Raw genomic sequence first — 19,188 nt, 5'->3', positions numbered from 1 at the left:
ATTCATCTGACTGGTTTTATTTTCTGGAATAGGCAATGGTAAAACTACAAAACTTCATTTAAAAGAGAAAACAAATTGGGCATGTCTTTTGACTGTGAGAATGCACTGAGAATAATTATCAGTATATTAGGGTATAATAAAATTGTTCTTAACAGTTTCCAAACAAACAATTGCCTACATATCACCTGTATGTTTTTGAGGACTTAGGTTACAGCCCCTACTTCAGGGTGGTTCTTGAAGCTGGTCATTAGCACATTTAATTTTTTTTATTTTTATTTTAGCCTAAAAGTCATAGGCAGCTGTTCAGGGGCTGCTTTCTGAGTCGGTCACCTGTCTCTGCTGTGGGCTGCTTCTAGTAGGTGTCAAAAGCCAGACGGGTGACATAAAAATGTGAAACATAAACAAATGAACACAGGAAGGGTGGGAGAGGGAATGAGAATGACAGGCATTAAATAAAGAACTGTTTTGCACAGTGTTAATAAGAAACACGGTTTGATATTTAAAACAGCTTACCTAAGTATCAGATTATAGATTTTCTTGGTAAGAGGACAGAATATGAGAGGATAGCAGAATCTTCTTTGCTATGCTGAAATAAATCAAGTTACTAAAAGTACGAAAAGTTTTGAGAATACCTGTTTTATGTGTCTATTAGTGTTTAAAAATCAGTCAGTGCTGCAAATTAAATGACATTTATGGCAAATTTCTTGTTATTCTGTACTTTATGTTCCTTGTTTATAGAAGATACAGAGTACTTTTTGTTGTGCTTTTTGTATTATGTTGTACAAAGGTTCTCAGTGATAACACTAGACAAAAGGTTAATCTATTTTCAGTGTGGTTTATTGGCATGGATTGTGGGAATTTCGAGGGAATGTTTGAGCTTGAGTACGTAGAGAACAGGACAGGGAAATTTTTGATTTAGAAATTACATTAGGAAAAGATATGAATATAACTTGCTAAGATTTAAGTATAGCATCTACTTGCTTTCAAAGAATTATAAAAAATAACACTTAAGTAGTATATATTTGTTGCCAGAGGATTGAATTCAAACTGCTTCACGGACGGAAGTCATGAGCTAAGCACTTGGAACGAGTTTCTGAAAGCTCACTGTTTGAAAGCAGCATTAGACAGTAGCCTCTTCTGGAACAAATGGTATTTTCTTTGCAATTACGCTCTTAATTGGTCTGTTCAGTGTTGAAAATCAGAAGAAGCTGGGAGAAAGAAAAGCTCCTCCTATGAAGTGAAGTCTGACAGAACTGTGCTAATCCTAAAATTTTGACAGATTTTTTGGCCTCCCCCAAGTCATTGATTCAGCTCATTAACTGTTGTTGTATGAAGGAGATGCTGTGGACTACTTAACATATGACATTTTTGTAAGATTTTAATTAGTGGCACATGTAATTAAAACAACTTAATTTTTTTTTTTATTTCTGACTTTGTTAGCTGCTCTGATATAATCACAAATTAAAAAGTATAGCAAAAGTAATAAAAGTCAAGTAATTAGTGCATTAAAGTAATTAATGCAGTGTAAAGGTTATCATGTGCTATTTAAGTGCATCGAAAAAGCAAAAATGGAGCCCAGGATAACTCACTTTGATTTGCTCAGGTCTGCCCTTCTTCTGAACATAGGTAGAAATTAGTTGAAAAAGTGGTAGAAAAGCAATCAGCTGTCTGTTCTGAAGAGCGTTACACCTGGTGATCTTATTTAGTGGTAGCTTGCTTGTGTTCTCCCTAGGGAGACATTTAAGCAGTCAGGACTGAGAGATGTTGCTGCAACATTGCATTGCTGTTGTGGAGAGACGCTAGAGTAATCATTTCATAGGCGGTTTCTTTTGTGTCTGGTTTTGGTGTGCTGGATTACCCCCTTGGCTGTTCTGTGTTGGGAAGGTTGTCTTTATCACCAGGGTTGGAAATGACCTCTGGAGATATCAGTCCAACCCCTCCCAAGGCAGGGTCACACAGAGAAAGTGACAGAAACACACTCCAGGTGGGTTTTAAACGTCTCTGGAGAGGGAGGCTCCACAACCTCTCTGGGCAGCCTGTTCCAGTGCTCTGTCACCTCAATGAGAATAAGTTGTTCCCTGTGTTGAGGTGAAACTTCTTGTGGTTTGTTTTATGGACACCGCTCCTTGTCCTGTCACTGGGCACCACTGAAAAGAATCTGGCACCATCCTCTTGGCACCCACCTTTAAGATATTTATAAGCACTGGTGAGATCCTCTCTCTGTCTTTAACCTAAGAGGTCCAGCTCCCATGGTCTCTCCTTATAAGAGGAGATGTGTTCTAACAATCTTGTGCCATCTTGCCTCAATCTTCACCCCGAAGAAGTGAAAAATTTGAAATTTTCATGTGGCACAATTCTTGGGCTCCTGTCTGTCAAGAAAAAAATCTGACTTGTTTTATTTGTTTTTAAGAGCATTGCACCTAGATAATTGTAGGTAGGCAAATGTATTTGGAAATTAATTCTATTTAGTCAGTGTAATGGCACTTTAACTGAGAAAGGTCTTAGTTTGGTTTGTGTGGTCTGCTTTAGATTGATGGCATGACTTGGTTGGGATTAATTTTCCTGAGAATGTCTGTGTCCACCATGCAAGTGGACTTAGCTGTAACAGTTAACCTGTCTTTTTTCTCATCCCTTGAAGTGTTCCACAAACTGTGAAATGTAATAATATTTTTTTTTTTAATTTACCCTTTTTTTTTCCCCCTGTAATGGCCAGATCTTGCTGAACTTCAAAATTGTGCTCTTATGTACAGCAGTCCTCAGGTGAGATAGAGAAGGTGACTGCTTCTGGCAGTCAGAGGTATCTGGTTTTCTTCTCTTTGCAGGCTGTATTGATGTAGTGGAATCTGCTGTGGCACTTGTGCACAGCACGTAAGAATGCCAGTTTGCCTTGTGGGTTTATGTGGCAGTTATGATTTAAGCTTTAAGCCATAGACAGAGTGCACATAAAGGAGATGTTTGGCCATGTGTCCTGTCCAAGCAACTGGATTTTTCCCTCGAATAAGAAAGTCCTAAAGTGTGTGGTAGAACCCTCTGTGTTTCCTGTGGAATTACATTGAACTGGAAAATGTGGATCTTGTTTTTCACTCAAATATTTGACTTGTGGTTTTCTGATTAGCTCCTCTTGTAAGGTGAAGGGCTGGTACATCCATAAGTGAAAATGTGTCTGAGTCTACTGGCCAGTTCTCTTTTACTGTTTTGCATTTTGGGGAATGAAAGCTGTGTATCGTTGAGCAATATTAAAATCTCAAAGCTTTGTCCTGACACACCTATATGCAATGCCTCCGTTCCAAGTCAATTCTGATTCTTCTCCTGTCCCATTTTAAAAACATGTTTTTAAAAAAACCCCTGTTACAATAGCCTCAAGGCTGATAAGACAACACCATCCCATGTGCGCTAGTGTTTATATGAAATTGCAGACTCTTAAATCTAATCAAAGAGCTGCTTATTCCATATATTTTGCTATGTTTTCAAATTTTTTTCTTAAAAGGCCTAGTCAATAGGATTAAGAAGACTATTGCTGTTTGCATTGCTGGCCCTGGGAGTAGAGAAATGACTGCATGCAGTGTTATTCCCTATGTATTATGACACTTCCTCATTAAAGATCCAGTGAGGCCATTTGGATGTACTTCTATTTTTGCTTTCAAAAAATAATCTAAAAATATTCTTTTTAAAGGTACTGTTTTCCTTTCAGGGAGGGAGAAACAACTCCAATGAAGCTTTTACTTATGGTGGCTTGTTTGTGTTAGTGCATGAGCTGAACATTTCCAGTAGACATTCTTTTTTTTATGCCTGTAGCTTAATTTTGCAAATGCATACTTTTTTCGTTTGAAATAATATTTAGGTTTTATCATTCTGTCTGATGGATGTGTATTATCTAAAATACGCCTAACCCTTCTTCCTGTTTTTCCTACCCTTGTATTTGGTAGAGTGGAAATGTTAAAATTCAGACACATGAAAATTAAGTAGTAATGATTAAAACCCATGAATCAAGAAACAATTTTTTAAAGGTGGTGTGCTGGCAAAAGATGACCTCACAAACTTCCACCCTGCTATCCTATAAATACTATTGATCATGTCTAATTTTTGTGCCTTGGCAGATACCTAAAGTATGCAATTCCTTCCTCCCTCTACCCAATATCCATTTTTAACTGCTGTCTTCCCATAGATGTTCTGAAATATGTCATAGCTGTATACTAGAAAGTCTCTGTTCCACAGTCATAATCTGAGGGTTTTAACTCTTGTGTGTTTTAAGCACTGAGCTTTCTGTGAAGCCAGACTGTAGACTTTGAGAGGTAACCTGCTAAGGACAAACATAGACTCCAATAGCTCCAAACCTGTGCTTTCTTCTGATATTAATGTCTATGAACATCACTTCTTGATTTGTATTTCTCTTTGAATATAACAGGCATCTGTTCAGAGTAGAAAGCATTACTCTTTTCTGGTCTAATGTACAGCGTTTTTGAAGAGTAGCTGTAGGTTCTAAAGAAGTCTGTCCTGGTTGGGAAGTTCTTAATGGGTTGATTTATGTATGAACTACTGTGACTCATAGCACACCTTTTTATCCAGATAATTACCTTCCTGAAAGATGTATGAAATGTAAAGATTTCTTCCCTCAGCTTGAGGAGCAATGCTATTGTCTGTCTGTCCTTTTGATGTTAAGTTTGATCAGAATTCATCTTCTGCTTGCTTTGCCTTCTTCCCAAATTTTTAAATGGAAATTATCTCTGAAGTGCTTAAAGAATTGTAAAAGTGAAAATGAAGGCCATAGCTGCATCTGAGTGCAGTAGCTGCACTACTTTGTTTGTGGGGTTTTTTTAAGGTGTGTGTCACAAAAATTTTCAATGTTGATATGGCTTTTTGTAGAAGTAGTTATTGTTTGAAATTATACATGTACACATCCTGAAATAACATGTAGGTAAAGGTTTCTGGATTTGTTAGTGGATCTTACTCCTCTTCTGCTTTGATCATTTTTCATTTTTAACAGTGGTGTGAACATCAGAGGATCAACACGTGTTTTCACTTATGTCATTTGGGATGCTTCGTAGGTTCACAAATCTTCAGGCTTGTCAGTTCGTTATTTCACCTCTTGTTTTATGCCAGGGAACTGTTCAAGCTCAAAGCTTTTATCTGAATAGCAAATCACAGAGTCGGATTCAACATCAGGAGAACTATTAAATCTGTTTTTAAATTTACTTTTATTTAAAAATGGTCTAATACTTTTGCCATGATCTCTGACAGTTCTGCTGATTCATAATGAAACAGCTTGAATTACTGCTTTGTTTGCCTGTGAAGCTCCTCCACGTGGTTGTCCTTGGTAAATAGTAGTCACTGCCTCCTCCTTCCCCTCAAATCAGCTCGGCTCACAGCTGCATGTGTATGTTAATGGTATTGATTTTATGTTAGTGTACCTACTTGTGAACTGTGATTATTGGGGACAGACATCCTTGTGAATATCTGCTGTTGCTAAACCTGCTGGGAGTTGTAAATGCTGTTAATATAACCTCTAGAATGCTCTCAAATAATATGCCTGATTTTAACCAACAAAAAATAAGAGGATCAAGTAAGTAAACCAAACACAAGTGCATCAGTGATCTTTTTTTTAGATCAGAAACAGTTTTATCATATAACTAAAAGATGAAGGCATGAAAACAAGGAGAATGTGAAATTAATAAATTATTTGTACGTTTCGTGCTCTTCAAAGCTTGGTATAAATATAAACAAATCATCACAAGGATTTTGGAACTGCAGATGGATGTCTATTCTCCTCCTTCCAGCCCCCGAGGTATTCATGAATATTTTGGGAAGAACTTGTTGTCCTTCCTGTATTTACTCTAGTTTATATGTAACCATGATAAATAAACTCTGTGTTTGTGCTACATTGAAACAGTCTTTAGCATCATTTGGTACCACTGACACTCATCACATGTAAAAGACGGAGGGTTTGGTGCTATATATGTTAAATTACATATCCTGAGATCCAAAGTAAAGCTTAGTTTTGTACTTTAAAATATATTGCTTTTATTACAACTAAAATAATGTTCATAAGCTCAGCCTCCCACATGGTTTGACTTTCCAGGACTTTTAAAAAAAGTACTGAAGACACCTGAACTTGGCACATTTTTCCAGTTTTAGTAATTTGTTTCACGATAAACCTTGGTTATGACTGCCATGAGTTTGGGTCCCCCACCCACCCAGCTGATTTGGGAATAGCAGTTTTCTATGGCATGTTGCTCCAGGCGCTGGTGATGGCTTTGTCTGCCCTGGCTTGGATACTGCCACAAGTCATCTTTCTGGATGAGACTTCCCCCACCTTTGCTGAGATTAGTCTCACACTGCATCTTTGTGAGCTCCTTGTTTTTTCTAATGTGGTTATTGCTTTTACTCAGCTCAGCACAACTTGCTTCAGGAGGCTGCTTGCCAGTGTTGATTCTGTTGTTTTCATGCTGTTTTTTTCTTAGTCAATGCATTTGGTCTTGTCTCTATAACAAATGGTTATCTTAAATAGCTTCTCTCTGAATTATTGATGTTCCACAATGACTTCTTGCTCCAATCTATTTATACTTTGAGCATATCTGCATTATGCTGTGATATAGGAATATTCATCTGAAATACAGCATTAATCAACCTCTGCAGTATTGTTATATATGAGTTTGTAGGTACTTCTGTACTATTGATTTCTGTGTGGCATTCTACAACTAATTATAAATTCAGAGAATAAGGTGTTCAGTGTCTATCACTGTAGGTAGTTCTTAGTTTAACTGCTAAGTCTCCCTCTGTTTCCCAGCTTAACTGCATCCATAGCATTAAGAGCAGGGCATCATATTGCTTTGTGTTATCCCTGCTATCTTGCCAGACTATCATTTGAATGTGAGTACAGATGGTATGACTCATTTACACTTGTCCTAAGCAGGCAACATACTTAACACCAAGTATGTGCCTCCAGCTTTTGATTCCTGTGACAAAGAGTGTTTCCCTCTCACCACCCCGAGGAGAGTTATTTTGCTATGATTCAGTCAGATTTTAGTTCACCTTCCTTTTAAAATTAGGGAAGCAGTCTCTTTTTTTATTTCCCCTACCTAAAATGCAACTGACATTATATTTAAAAGATGCCAAACCTCTGCTGATTTTGCTGAGACCACTTTTAAATAGGAAAAATGAAGATGAGCAAATGAATGGCTCCATTGTTTGGATATAGAAAATACACTGAGGTACTGTAGACCTACTCTGCTACTTTTTCAGCACCTCTGGAGTATAGACAACTGTTTTTTCCTAGTGTATGGGGAAGTTAGTGTATTCTGCAACACATGACATAGATAAATGGACAAATATTTTCCTTTTTGAAACAGAGTGCGTCTGACAGTGCTTCATTGTTGTCTAGACCTTGTATGGCAGTCTTGAATATGGTGAATGGTTTATCTTTCCTATTTAGGAACAGGGATAAAAAAGAAATCTTAGAAACCTGTGTGTCGTGGTGGTAGTAGCGGAATATTATTTCTTTTTGCACAGAATCATTCACCTCTCTTTTCTGCATGCCTCAGCCTCTTACTGGTAATGTTGAGGAGGATGCAGTGTGTTGAAGGCACATTTGGCACTGAACAGCACTGAAGTGGAGCTGAGAGTTTGGGATAAAGTGCAGGTTGATATATAGTCCTGTTCCTTATTTGTTTAGCATTTCCCTTTTCACTTCAATCAGGCTCAAAATCAAGTTCCATGTTGTAATACAGAATCCTTTTTTTTTTTTTTTTTTTTAAAGGCAGTAAGTTTACTGAAAAAAATAATCAGGAGCACATTTTCCTTTTTTTAATATTAGTAATTTAAATGGGCAGAACTTTGAAGTTGTTTTTCATTGTCCCATCTATATCTTTCTACTTGTAAAAATAGTGTAGCAGCTCTGTTTTTCAACAAAAACTTTCTTTTCTTGCAGCTTTTTCACATATATGCTGTTTCTCAACAAGAATTTGGAGGACCAGCCCTCCCTTAAACCTGTGTAGGTGTTCATAATCACAGAACTGCATGTCTGCTCCCCCCTGGAAGCTGAGCACTCTTGTTTAAAGCTCGTACTCCCTCTGATGGCAAACTGCTGCGCTTCTCTTGCTTTCTGTGCTCACTTTCATCTCTCTCCCTTGGTCTCCATTTTATCTCCTTGCTGCAATGCTGGATTAGGCTGTTGTTTCATGTGTGTCCCACTGAAAGTGGAGTTTTAATGAAGCTGATAAAACTGAAGGGCCCTACCAGACTGCATGTATACTCGACAACAGTAAGCTCTTTGGTTAGGTAGGGGGAAAGCAGGCAGAGCTTATCTTTTTGACTTGAATTTATTTAATTTTTTTTAACTATCACAGTCACTCTTCTGTGGTACAAGTCATGCTTACTTCCTAATGCTTGGCTCAAACTGATGACTTTGTCTCCCTGAAGCTTGCATATGAGTACTCTGCTCTTTTAATCTCAAATTCTTTGCTCCTTATGTTTGATACAAAAATCCCTCAGTATTATAAAGATTTCATTAGTTGTTTTTGTAGGGGATTGTTATTAAAAAATGACCGTGTTTTAAATCTTGTTATACTAATAAAGATCTAATATAGAGAAAATAGAACTGTCATTGCCACTTGTGTGTTAATGATGTGATAGCATATGGTAATCTTACTAGTAAAATTGGCATGTAGATTACAAATAGTAACCTAAAAGAAAATTTTAGATTTTAGAATTCTAGCAAAACAAAGCTGTTTATCATGTGGTTACAGAAATAAGACATTGTATAATTTGTATGTCTTTGTATATCTGTGTGTAGAAGACCAGTTTGAGAGAAAAGATAATGATCCTGTTGGCCCTTTGATAAATGACCCTTTGCTACAACATTACTCAGAGAAGGAAGTGAGCAGATCTTTGTGTTCTCATTGCATCTCTTTCCTGCTTCAGTAGTAGTAGTTTCAAATGTTTCTTGAAAGCGTTTACTAAATTTTGTAATTATTATTAAATATTACTAATTTAATTAAATCTAACCTTTGCTTAACATCAATTATTTAAATGGGTAAAGACTATCAGTTCTCGTTCATTGTCACTGACTACAATAGCACTGTTGGGTTCTTACTGTGTGCGGTGTTGCCTTTCATGTGTGATGCTGGCAAGAGTTTCAGCTGGTGGAAGAGATGTAGGACTGCAATGAGTTTTCTGGTGTTTTGTCAGGCCTTTTCTGGTGGCATGAAATCCAAATCCATGGTGCATCTGACTCAGGGTCCCCTATTTTGTTCAGTTTGTTAGAACTGTTGGGATGTCAGGCTTTCAAGTATTGCTTCTGTTTGCTTGCTTAGCCTTGCACCTGTTTGGGAATACTATTTAACATGTGTCTAGCAATTTTGGTGGAGGTAGGTAAATCTCTAAATATGTCAAAAAGACTGAAATAGAACTCTTTTAATTTTGAACCTTTAGTATATCCTTGAATGTGAAGTCAGTAGTCTTAAAAATTTAGGTGCCTGCCTTAAATATGTGAAGTGACTAGAGCCTTCCAGGAATTGTGGCACTTGTAGAAGAGATATTAAAGTAGTATGTGCTGGGGAGAAATGTTGTGGTCTTGCTTAAGTGTTTTGGTTTTGTTTGGTGTGCTGCCACCAAGTGACAAGGCTTGATATTGCTGCTCTTGTTTTTTGTTTTTGTTTTGGTTTTTTTTAAGAGTGATTTCCACTAATCACTCTCTTTTCTTTCTTTCAAACTGAAAAAGTTAGAATATTACTTTATGCTCCTGGTACATTTGAGTACAATATTCCAAATTATTATTCAGAAATAACATGACTGCTTGGAAAGTCTGAAAGACTGAAAATTTCTAGGATAAAAGAACTGTCAAAACTAAGCTTTTTTCCCCCCATCATTATGCTGTTCAGTTTAGATATTCTGGATTCTGTGAATTATTGTGGAGTCTCTGTCACTGGAGATCTTCAAGAATCGTCTGGATGCAATGCTGTGCCATGTACTCTAGGAATGAGCAGGGAGGTTGGACAGATCACTGTTATCCCTTCCAACCTCACCCATGCTGAGATTCCATGATTGGAAATAATCTTCAGTCCAAAACAATACAATGTAAGCACATATCTGAACATAACCAGAAAGTATAAAAATGCTGAGATCAAAAAACTATCTAGCAGATCAAAATGTATTATGGAAGTAATGTTTGAATTCTACATTTAGACAGTCCAAGGTATCTCTTGATGAGCAATCTTATAAAAGCAGTCAGTATATTAAACCAATATTCTGAGAAACACTCAAAATACTTCCCTATTTGCTAATCTATGCAAAATTTGCTTTGCTTGGTAAGATAAAGGGTGTTGGTGTGTCTAAGGGAAGAGTGTGGCAGGTGGATTGGGGTGGGCATGAGGTGCTGGGGGTGACCTGACATCTGTGCAGCTCACACATCTGAGGTGTGCTGTCTCCTTGCCATGCTGGGCACTGTGTCTGAACAGGAATGATGGTGGGGTGCAGAAATTAGAGAAGATATGATGCATTGCCACTGATTGTTTGTCAGTGTTTATTGCAACTGATTGTTTTTGTAGTGCTCAAATCTGATTCTTACAGACTTGAGTGCTATAAAAATTGCTGAGCAGTGAAATTATCTTTCTAAGAAAGTTAAAACATTTAAGGCTTTAGTTACAGCATTATTTGGGAATATGATTAGAGGTCTGATTTGTAGATGAGACCAGTAGCCAAGGTACATCTGCACATATTAGCAAATCCATCCTAAGTGCTGTTTAAAAAGACATCAAACTTCAAGCTCTTGCTAGAAAAGGTAAGTCTCCCTTTTTATCCCTCCCTTGGGAGTTTCCTGGCTGTTCTCTTGCTCTGTTGTTCACCACATCTTACAGCAGGCAAATTTGGGGGCTGAATTAGCAAAACACAGTTTTAGCTTTCTGCCAGTTGTTCTCTGTAGGTCAGTTTATGGGACAGTATGCAGTGACAGCACAAAGAAAACACTGGGGACATGTAACTATAGCAGTAGTCCCTCTATGTTCTTGGCTCTGCTGGGGCTGAATATGTCACTTGCTACTCCACCCAGTTTGGAAAGGTGATCGGTGATTGTGTTTGACCTGAGTAATTAATTTGTCATTAAGACTCATCTAAACAATGTTGTAATCATGCAGTTATTTTGGATTGTTCTGTACCTGCTTGCCACAGCTATTTTATTTACATTCTATACCCCCTCTTAACTATGAAAGCTAAATCTTGAAGTTTGCTCCCTGCTCTCCCCTTTTACCTCTCCTCAGGTGGAAGGGAGGCATCTGTGAAAGCTAGGCTTTCTTTGTAAATATCATGTGTAAAGGAGGAGGGGAAAATAGTGATTCATTTGTTTTGGTCCACAGAGAGGAAATCCGTCAGTAAAACCTAATAGCAATAAAGACCAAAACAGTTTATATAAATACATTGAAGCTTCCAGAGATCTGTCTGGCACAGGAAATGTCACGTGTTGCTGACTATGACGCCAGCTCTATCCCCAAGTATTGGCCTATCAATATGCCAGCTGTGCTTCTTATTTTGCAAAAGAAAAAAATTAATTACCCAAGGTACGGTTTTGTTTGCCTCAGTAAACTGTCGCAACAGTTTTAGCATACTTAAAACATTTACTTCTGAGGTGACAGTAATTGTTCCTGTAAAATATATCCAGCATGTGATATATTGGGTTGTATTTAAACTTAGTGAAAGAAGATTTGAGTTCTAATTTTTTTTCCTGCAAATTAGGAATTAATTTTGCCTGTGGCCATTTCAACTCCAGTGTAAGTGTTCCTGTCTCTTGATACGTAAAGGCTACTACAGTCACATGGCATTTTACATGGTAAGACACTTCTGTATAATTTCATTAAATGCTCTGTTTCCTGTTGTGTATTTCCTTGTTCTCCTAATGTTCTTCAAGTGCTTGTGTTATTTATTAAAAAAGCAAAGTAAATTTAATCAAATCCACTGTGTTCGATGTTGTAAGTTTCATTGGTTCCCCTTACAGAACTAATCTATAAAGGAATAAACATAGTGTTTAGAGCTGGTATTGTGGATAGACTTCGTAATTAAAAAACACTTATCCTCCTAATTTTCAAAGTAGTAGGGATGTGTAATTAAGCACTGTCTTTATTCTATTTAAGGTAAATATGTCAAGCTTTTATGTTACCTTAATTCTGCCATTTTCTGGCTTGGTTTGATCCCGGTGGGCAGCTCAGCCCCACGCAGGCACTTGCTTATTCTCCACCAGTGTGATGGGGGAGAGAATCAGGAACATAAACATGAGAAAAGTCATGGGTTGAGATAAAGGCAGTTCAATAGGGAAAACAAAAACTGTGCATGCAAGCAAAGCAAAACAAGGAATTCATTCACCACTTCCCATGGGCAGGTAGGTGTTGAGCCATCTCCAGGAAAGCAGGGCCCCATCACACATAATGATGACTTAGGAAGACAAATGCCATCACTCCAAACACTCCTCTCTTCGTCCTCCTTCCCTCATCTTTATATGCTGAGTGTGATGTCATATGGCGTGGGATATCTCTTGGGTAAGTTGGGGTCAGCTGTCTCAGCTCTGTCCCTTCCAGCTTTCAGATCACCCGCTTGGTTTCGGTGGGGCATTGTGAGAAGCAGAAAAAGCCTTAGTGCTGTGCAAGCACAGCTCAGCAACAGCTAAAACAACCCTGTGTTATTAATATTGTTTTCATCACAAATCCAAAACACAGCCCCATTACAGCTACTGTGAAGAAAACTATCCTCTGTCCCAATACCAATACGCTGAGTACCTTGAGCTAGTGTTTTGTACGCAGTGTTTCTGTCCTTCATGTGTTTGGACAAAGGCAACTACTGTAACTACGTATTTTGACATGTAAATAAAATGGATAAGCAAAAAAAGAGTGAAACTTGTCAGGATGTGATGCCTGTAATTTAACAAGTAAACTGTATGAGGTCATCTGGTTTGTGGCAGCATTTTTTTAAACTGTATTTTTTTTGATAGTACCTGGATTGTAGAAGGCCATGAGAAAAATTGGTTTAGGTTGATAGAGCAGGTCACTGGTGATGGAAGCCTTTAGGAGAACACAAGTAGACTTCCATTACTGCTTATGGGCCATGGGTGTGATTTAGCTTTTACATTGGGGATTTTTTGCTTCAGATTCTGAATTCTGTTTTATATGTTTGTCTTGGTTTAGGGCAAATTTGAGAGATGTCCCAGTTTCAAGACTAAACATCATTGTTTCACTTGAAATTACAGATTTTTTTTCTTTTAACTGAAGTATGTTTTCCTGTTTAGCCATGACAGTGACTCTTGACTTGTCTATTGCCTTCTGGTTTAGACTAGTTCAGCTACTTCCTTTCTTCCTTCTAGCCTGAGAAAATACATCAAGATTCTTTACCCTTAAAAGTAGTTCTGAAACTGTAAAAAGAGCATTAGTGTCAAGCTCTCTCCTAGGGCTAGAATCTCCCTAGAGGAGATTATCCTAGGCTGCTATTGTCAGTGTAGTATCTATGGATTCTCCGAACAAAGTAGTCTCTGTTGACAAAAGTCTAAATTAGAGTTTGCTTGCATAACTGCTTTAGTGGTATAAAACCACTGTTCTTCTCAACTTGCACAGGTTTTCTCTTGATTTTTTTTATATAGGTCTCAAAGAAATAGTTGCTTTGCTCTTTTTAGGGGCCAAAACACTTTTAAGCTGTTACACTCTTTTTTGTTGATTCCTCTGGTTGCTAAGCTGCAACAGTTCTGGAGGGTAAGATGTTTAAACCCGGCATAGTGAAAAAATCATTAGAGCTTAGAGAAGATGTAAATCCCATCTTTTTCTTGTCTGTTGAAGAAGAACTGGTTATTTGTAGACCATTCTGGATTTTTGGAAAAGCATTGCAGTTTTTAATGCTTGACTTCAAAAGTAAATTTACCTGAGAACCTAGTGTATATAATTTCAGATTGTTACTGCTGAATAAAAGCTGAGAAGGCCAGTTTTGACCAACAGGATGCATGTTCACCAGTTCTAATTAATATGGTTCTTTTACTGTGCTGGTTCTGTGTTGAAGACCTCTACTTTGAAAGAAGTAGCACCTACATGGTTTTTTTCTGTTTTGCTACCACCAGGTTAGAAAATTGGAGGCTGTTGTCACTTAGCATGTTGTTACCTATTCCACGTACCACTTCCATGTTGACTGTGGCATAGAAACAAACAGCAGTAACACTTCTTGCCAATAATGAAAAGGTGCATTGTTCATATTATTTTGGTTTGAAAGCACCAGATTCTGGGAGCAATGATGACAATTTTGGTGAAACTTTGCATTCTATAAATTCATGATAGTATGATAGATTTCTAAGCAGAGGAATTGCTGTTTGTAAGAGGAAGTAGTTCCAATATTTCTCTCTCCAGTCTCAACAACTTTCTTGGACTGGATGAGGAAGATTGTCATGAAATGGTAGTTTCAGTTGCTGGAAATTTTTGCTTCAATGTGTGGGACATGAACCTTGCTTAGTTCATTAAGACCTTTCATGCTTATACAGTGATCCTTTCTCCATGCATTTCTACTGCTTAAATGTGACTTTCAAAATCAAACCCAAAAGCTGTGATTTGTCTCGGAGCTCTGTATGGGCAAGTCTGTTTAGAAATCTGAAGCAAGTAGTAGTCATTTCCTTTTCACAGCCCTCCCAGGGCTGATCTCACCCTGGTCTCTGTGAGCTGGTCTCCCTTGGGACCTTGGAGTGGTCTCTGTTGGGACCTTGGAGCCTGGCAGTCCATGTCCCCAGGAAATGGGACCCTTCTGGCTGAGTCCATAGAGGGCCTGGGTTTGGCTGCTGGTGGCTCCCCAGCTGGGGTGCAGTGGAAGCGATCTGCCTTGTGAGTGATGTTCAGCAAGAGCCTTAACCTGCAGAGCTTAACAGTGTCTTTGGTTGGGAAGGGTTGCTTGTGGATACTCCTGACTATACTTACAGCATTTGCAGCAAATTGTTAAAACTGGAACTGTTTGATTAAAGCCTTCTTTTGCAAGACACATTCCTGTTGAGACTAATAGGGACTTCAGATGGTTTCACTATACTCCTTTTGTTTTGCCTGCAAGTTTCTGTAGTTGCTATGATTTGCACAGAGGTGTTGCTATGATTTGCACAGAGGTGTTCAATTTGGGATAGTTACCATGTGGTTAGGATGATTATGTCTTTCCAAGGTTCCAAGGTAAATTATATTCAGAATATAATGCATATTATGGGAATTGTTTATGCCTGGAAATTTTTCTTTTGGGGTAAATTATTCAGGAAACTGGGTCATCAGACAGCTACAAGCTATCCAAACACATTGGTCATGTACTGATAAGACACGTTAACGTATCCATTATTGGTGTGTAATGGGTACCAGAATGGTGCATGTTTCTTTCTTTGACCTTTCAAAATTTCAATACCAGCTATAAAATACTGTGCTGCTATATAACACTTAGGGGGCTATAACTTAAATTACTGTGTGGATTAAGCAGATGAAAATAAAATTTCTTTTTCCCTAATCTTAGTAATACTGGGTGGGTGGAGGTTCATTGTTGGTTTGAGGGGTTTTTTTTTGCATGTTTGGGTTTTTAAATTTTTTTCTTTTCCCTATATTTTTTAACTGTTTCTGGCACCTGATACAGAAAACTTGAGTCTTTATTTTGACTGAGTTTAAAAGCTGGATGCCTGTGGCACTTAGCATGTGTGGTCTAGCATTTGTGCACATGTTGTGGTGGCTCTTTAATGCAAATAATGGGGAGCAGAATAAGTTTTATTTTTAAATGTGTTACCTTGGATTATTTCTCCAGTGTGCACTTCAAGATGACCTCATTTTAATATTTTATAAATGTGACTACTTGTAATATTTCCATTGCTGCTGACCAGATGGTGATAGTAATGACTGAAAAATAAGCTCCCTTCCATGATGAATGGAATTTATCGGCTGCTGCTTTTTGGCAGGGGTGGGAGGGAATGTGTTGTAAAAATATGCTTACTGGCAGTTTGCTTGTTCCATCTTTGTTAAAGCCAGGAGTTCTGTGGGGCAAAAAGTTGGTTGGATGTTTCTCTGATATGGAAAGTGAATATTTTTGTCCTTCTTTATCATGTTTTAATGCTACAGGAATTCCACTTCAATATATGTATTAGGTAAAGAGTAAATGCTTGAGAATCTTTTCCCTTAGGCTTGGTAAAGAGATGGAGTAAAGGCTTATTTTTACATTTGCTTTTAATATTTTTTTTAACATGGAAAGTTTTACAGATTTTGACAAAATATTAATATTGTGTTAATTAATGTTACAATTATAATTATTTAATGTTATAATGTTATAAGTACTTCAGAGAACAGAATTCAAGTGTTCTTTCTTAGAAGAAATTTGAAGTAGCATCTCTAAAGAAATGATATAATGTAGCTGCATTTCATTTTTAAGAATGACAATATCCTCTAAATGGCTTTGTCTTGCATATTGAGGTAAAGATAAATATTTCAAAAGAATGAGTATTTTTCCTTGGGTATTAACATTTCTTGGATAATATTAATTCAGTTACCTCTACAGTATTTTAAAAGAGTTGCTAATACCCCTAGCAAATAACCTCAGACTTATTACATGTATGTTGCCCTATTTTGCACAGTTGAAGACTTTATAACTTTAGTTAGCAAGGAGTAGTTTGTCAGATTATTAGTCTTGAGATATGTAGTGTGTGACTTGACTATTTATGTAGATATGCCACAGAGTTCTCAATCAAGAAGGAAGAAATGGCAGAGATTTGGTGTTTTTTTCATACATGTCACTGTGTTGGAAAGAGTGAAAAGTAACACACTTCTTCCAGTATGACAATCTGGAGGAAGTAGTGAATTTTATTAATATTCTTAGGTAATCATGTGTGTAACTTTGAAGGTTTTCATGTACTTCAAAGAGTAAAAGGTTTTTGTGTTGTGCCAGAAATTTATCCAGCGGCTATTTCTGTCATTTGGGGAGGAACATTTCCGGTCTCATTCTTCAAATGGCAGTAGTCCTATTTCTCTTCCTGGTCTCTCTGTTTTGTGAAGAGTTACAGCAGCTGTGGTTGCATCTCTGCAGTTTGCAGGGTCTGAAGCTGGAGAGAAAAGGTACCTTGTCCTTCTGTCTTCCATGATTCAGCATTTGTGGGGGGCAGAGTTCCTGACTGCTCATCCAAAATTAATGCTGATAATTTCTTACTAAGAGGAAAGGAGCAATATGCCAAATAATGTCATCTTAAGATTGACATTTATAAAGAGGACAACATTTCATTAAAAGAAAAAGAAATAAATTGGAGTTGCTAAAAAAGAGAGAAAAACAGAACAAAGAGAGCATAGACGTTAAGTATTTTTTAAATGGCCATGAGGTGTCAGTGTACATCCAAAAAGAAACTTGGGTGATCAACGCTTCTGAAAAAATGGTTGCCTTTATTTCCTAGGGCCTGAAATAAATCTCTAAGGGACAAGGTTACAACAGCTGAGCCAAGACTATAAAAATTTTTATCTGCATGAGTTGAAGGTTACATTTTCATAGTTATGTGGTGTTTTTTAACCAAGATGTGTAAATTTATGATGTATTTCTAGACCCTAGTGTAGTTTGCAAACGAGTTCATGAGTTCAGTGTTCTCTTCATTGCCCTGCATTATGAGCATGCTGGTTGCATGAGGTGTTTTCTGGGGAAGACACTCCACAGCTTGCTATGTAAGATATAAACAAATAGGACTGTTCCTAACCATATTACTGACTTCTTGTTACTAAACATTGAAGTCTTCCTAACATATTTATATTTTATAGAAATCTGGTATTTGTTTTGCACAATGCTTTTATAAAACAGATGTTGTCTTGCTGAGAAGAGGTAGAAAACAATTGCATACAAGATGCCCTGTGGCCTTGTTTTTGCCACAAAACTTCACCAAATACTCTCCCTTTTTATACCCACTTATTTGTTCAGTGGGGTTTGGTTATTTGTAGGTTCTAAGATACCTAATCTTAAAGGAGTGTTAGAGGCAAGGGTGTATAGAAGTTAATTTTCTTAATATTTTGAATAAGTAACATGCAGCTCATGTGTTCTGTGAATTATGTAGTGTTTTGATGCCATCTTTCTGATTCTGAATGATAATATTCCTTTATAATGCAATTTGTTGGCTCTTAGGAATGCCAAAATTTACTTTGCAAGTTCTCCTCTAGGTGTCGTCTTAATTGAATAAATCACTGACTGAAGCCAGCATTAGGAAGATTTTGGAAGACATGAAGCCCAAAATAATCCTGATTGAAAAAAATTACCAAACCCCCCAAACTCACAAGTTTTAGATCATGTTGGATAATTGTGTAAAAGTTATAACTACCTTGTTGTACCTGTATTTAATACATAAATTGCTTGTGTGTGGATTCTGGATACATAATTGGTTTTGTATGCTTTTTTTGAAAATTCTCTAGTATTTTCTTTATAAAGCCATATGCTTTATAAATACTGTTAGTACTGTAGGGACAGTTTGAATAACACAATCTGTGAAATTTCTATGTTGCAAAATGCTTTTTTTTTTAAGGAAGTTTACTAGGAGCAATTTACATATTGAGTCATGGGAGGAGAAACTTAATAATTCTTTGCATAACTATGGTTTTGTGTAACTGGAAAGAATTTAAGGAGTGATATACTTGGTTGTAATTGTGTCCAGGTTTGGAAAAGTTCAGGTGTCATGAAAACTGTTTTGAGATATTTTAAGGAAAATACAAGGAATGGAATAGTTCTGATACATGGTTGATGGAGGGAGCTTGGTTGATGGGAGTGGGTTTGCAAAGCCATCTCACCACTGTCTGTTGCAGTGAGCAGTTTGAACGCTCCCACTGCTCTGTGGCAGCTGCAGGCCCATGGTGAGCTGGCTCACAAAATTCACCAGCAAAAAAAAAGTAAATAGGGACAGTTGTGTCATACAAGTTGCCTGTGCTGGCTCAGGAAAGGGATGTGAATGTGCGAGGATCATGTGGGGAAGGGAGGAGTGAAGAGTCTGTCTGGTGACCAGCAGTTAAAATCAGACTAATACACTTTTCTAAATGTCACTTAGAAAAAACCCCCAAAACCTACCTACAAGATAACAATCTACAGATTTCTAGAGTGGTAAGAATTAATACACTTTTCTAAATGTCACTTAGAAAAAACCCCCAAAACCTACCTACAGATAACAAACAGATTTCTAGAGTGGTAAGAATATAATTAGCAATCTAAAGTAATACT

At 37.3% G+C, this 19,188-nt stretch overlaps 1 protein-coding gene across 3 annotated transcripts in view; it reads left to right on the top strand.

The window, feature by feature from the left end:
- Positions 1 to 19,188, top strand: part of ANKRD28 (ankyrin repeat domain 28) — a 117,948-nt gene that overhangs the window by 12,356 nt on the left and 86,404 nt on the right. The window contains exon 1 of one of the 3 annotated variants that reach the window (XM_041466193.1): positions 11,748 to 11,815. The exons of the other annotated variants lie outside the window; for them this stretch is intronic. Coding sequence (XP_041322127.1) covers positions 11,801 to 11,815 — 15 coding nt within the window. The 5' untranslated portion in view covers positions 11,748 to 11,800. Of the gene's footprint in view, positions 1 to 11,747; positions 11,816 to 19,188 lie in introns of those variants that run through there. 3 annotated transcript variants of the gene reach the window in all.

This window comes from Pyrgilauda ruficollis, unplaced genomic scaffold (genome assembly GCF_017590135.1).
Source record: "Pyrgilauda ruficollis isolate IOZ18807 unplaced genomic scaffold, ASM1759013v1 scaffold2, whole genome shotgun sequence".
In the NCBI taxonomy this organism is placed as follows: domain Eukaryota; kingdom Metazoa; phylum Chordata; class Aves; order Passeriformes; family Passeridae; genus Pyrgilauda; species Pyrgilauda ruficollis.
Note: the sequence above shows the minus strand (reverse complement) of the source record. Positions and strands in the feature narration are given on the sequence as shown.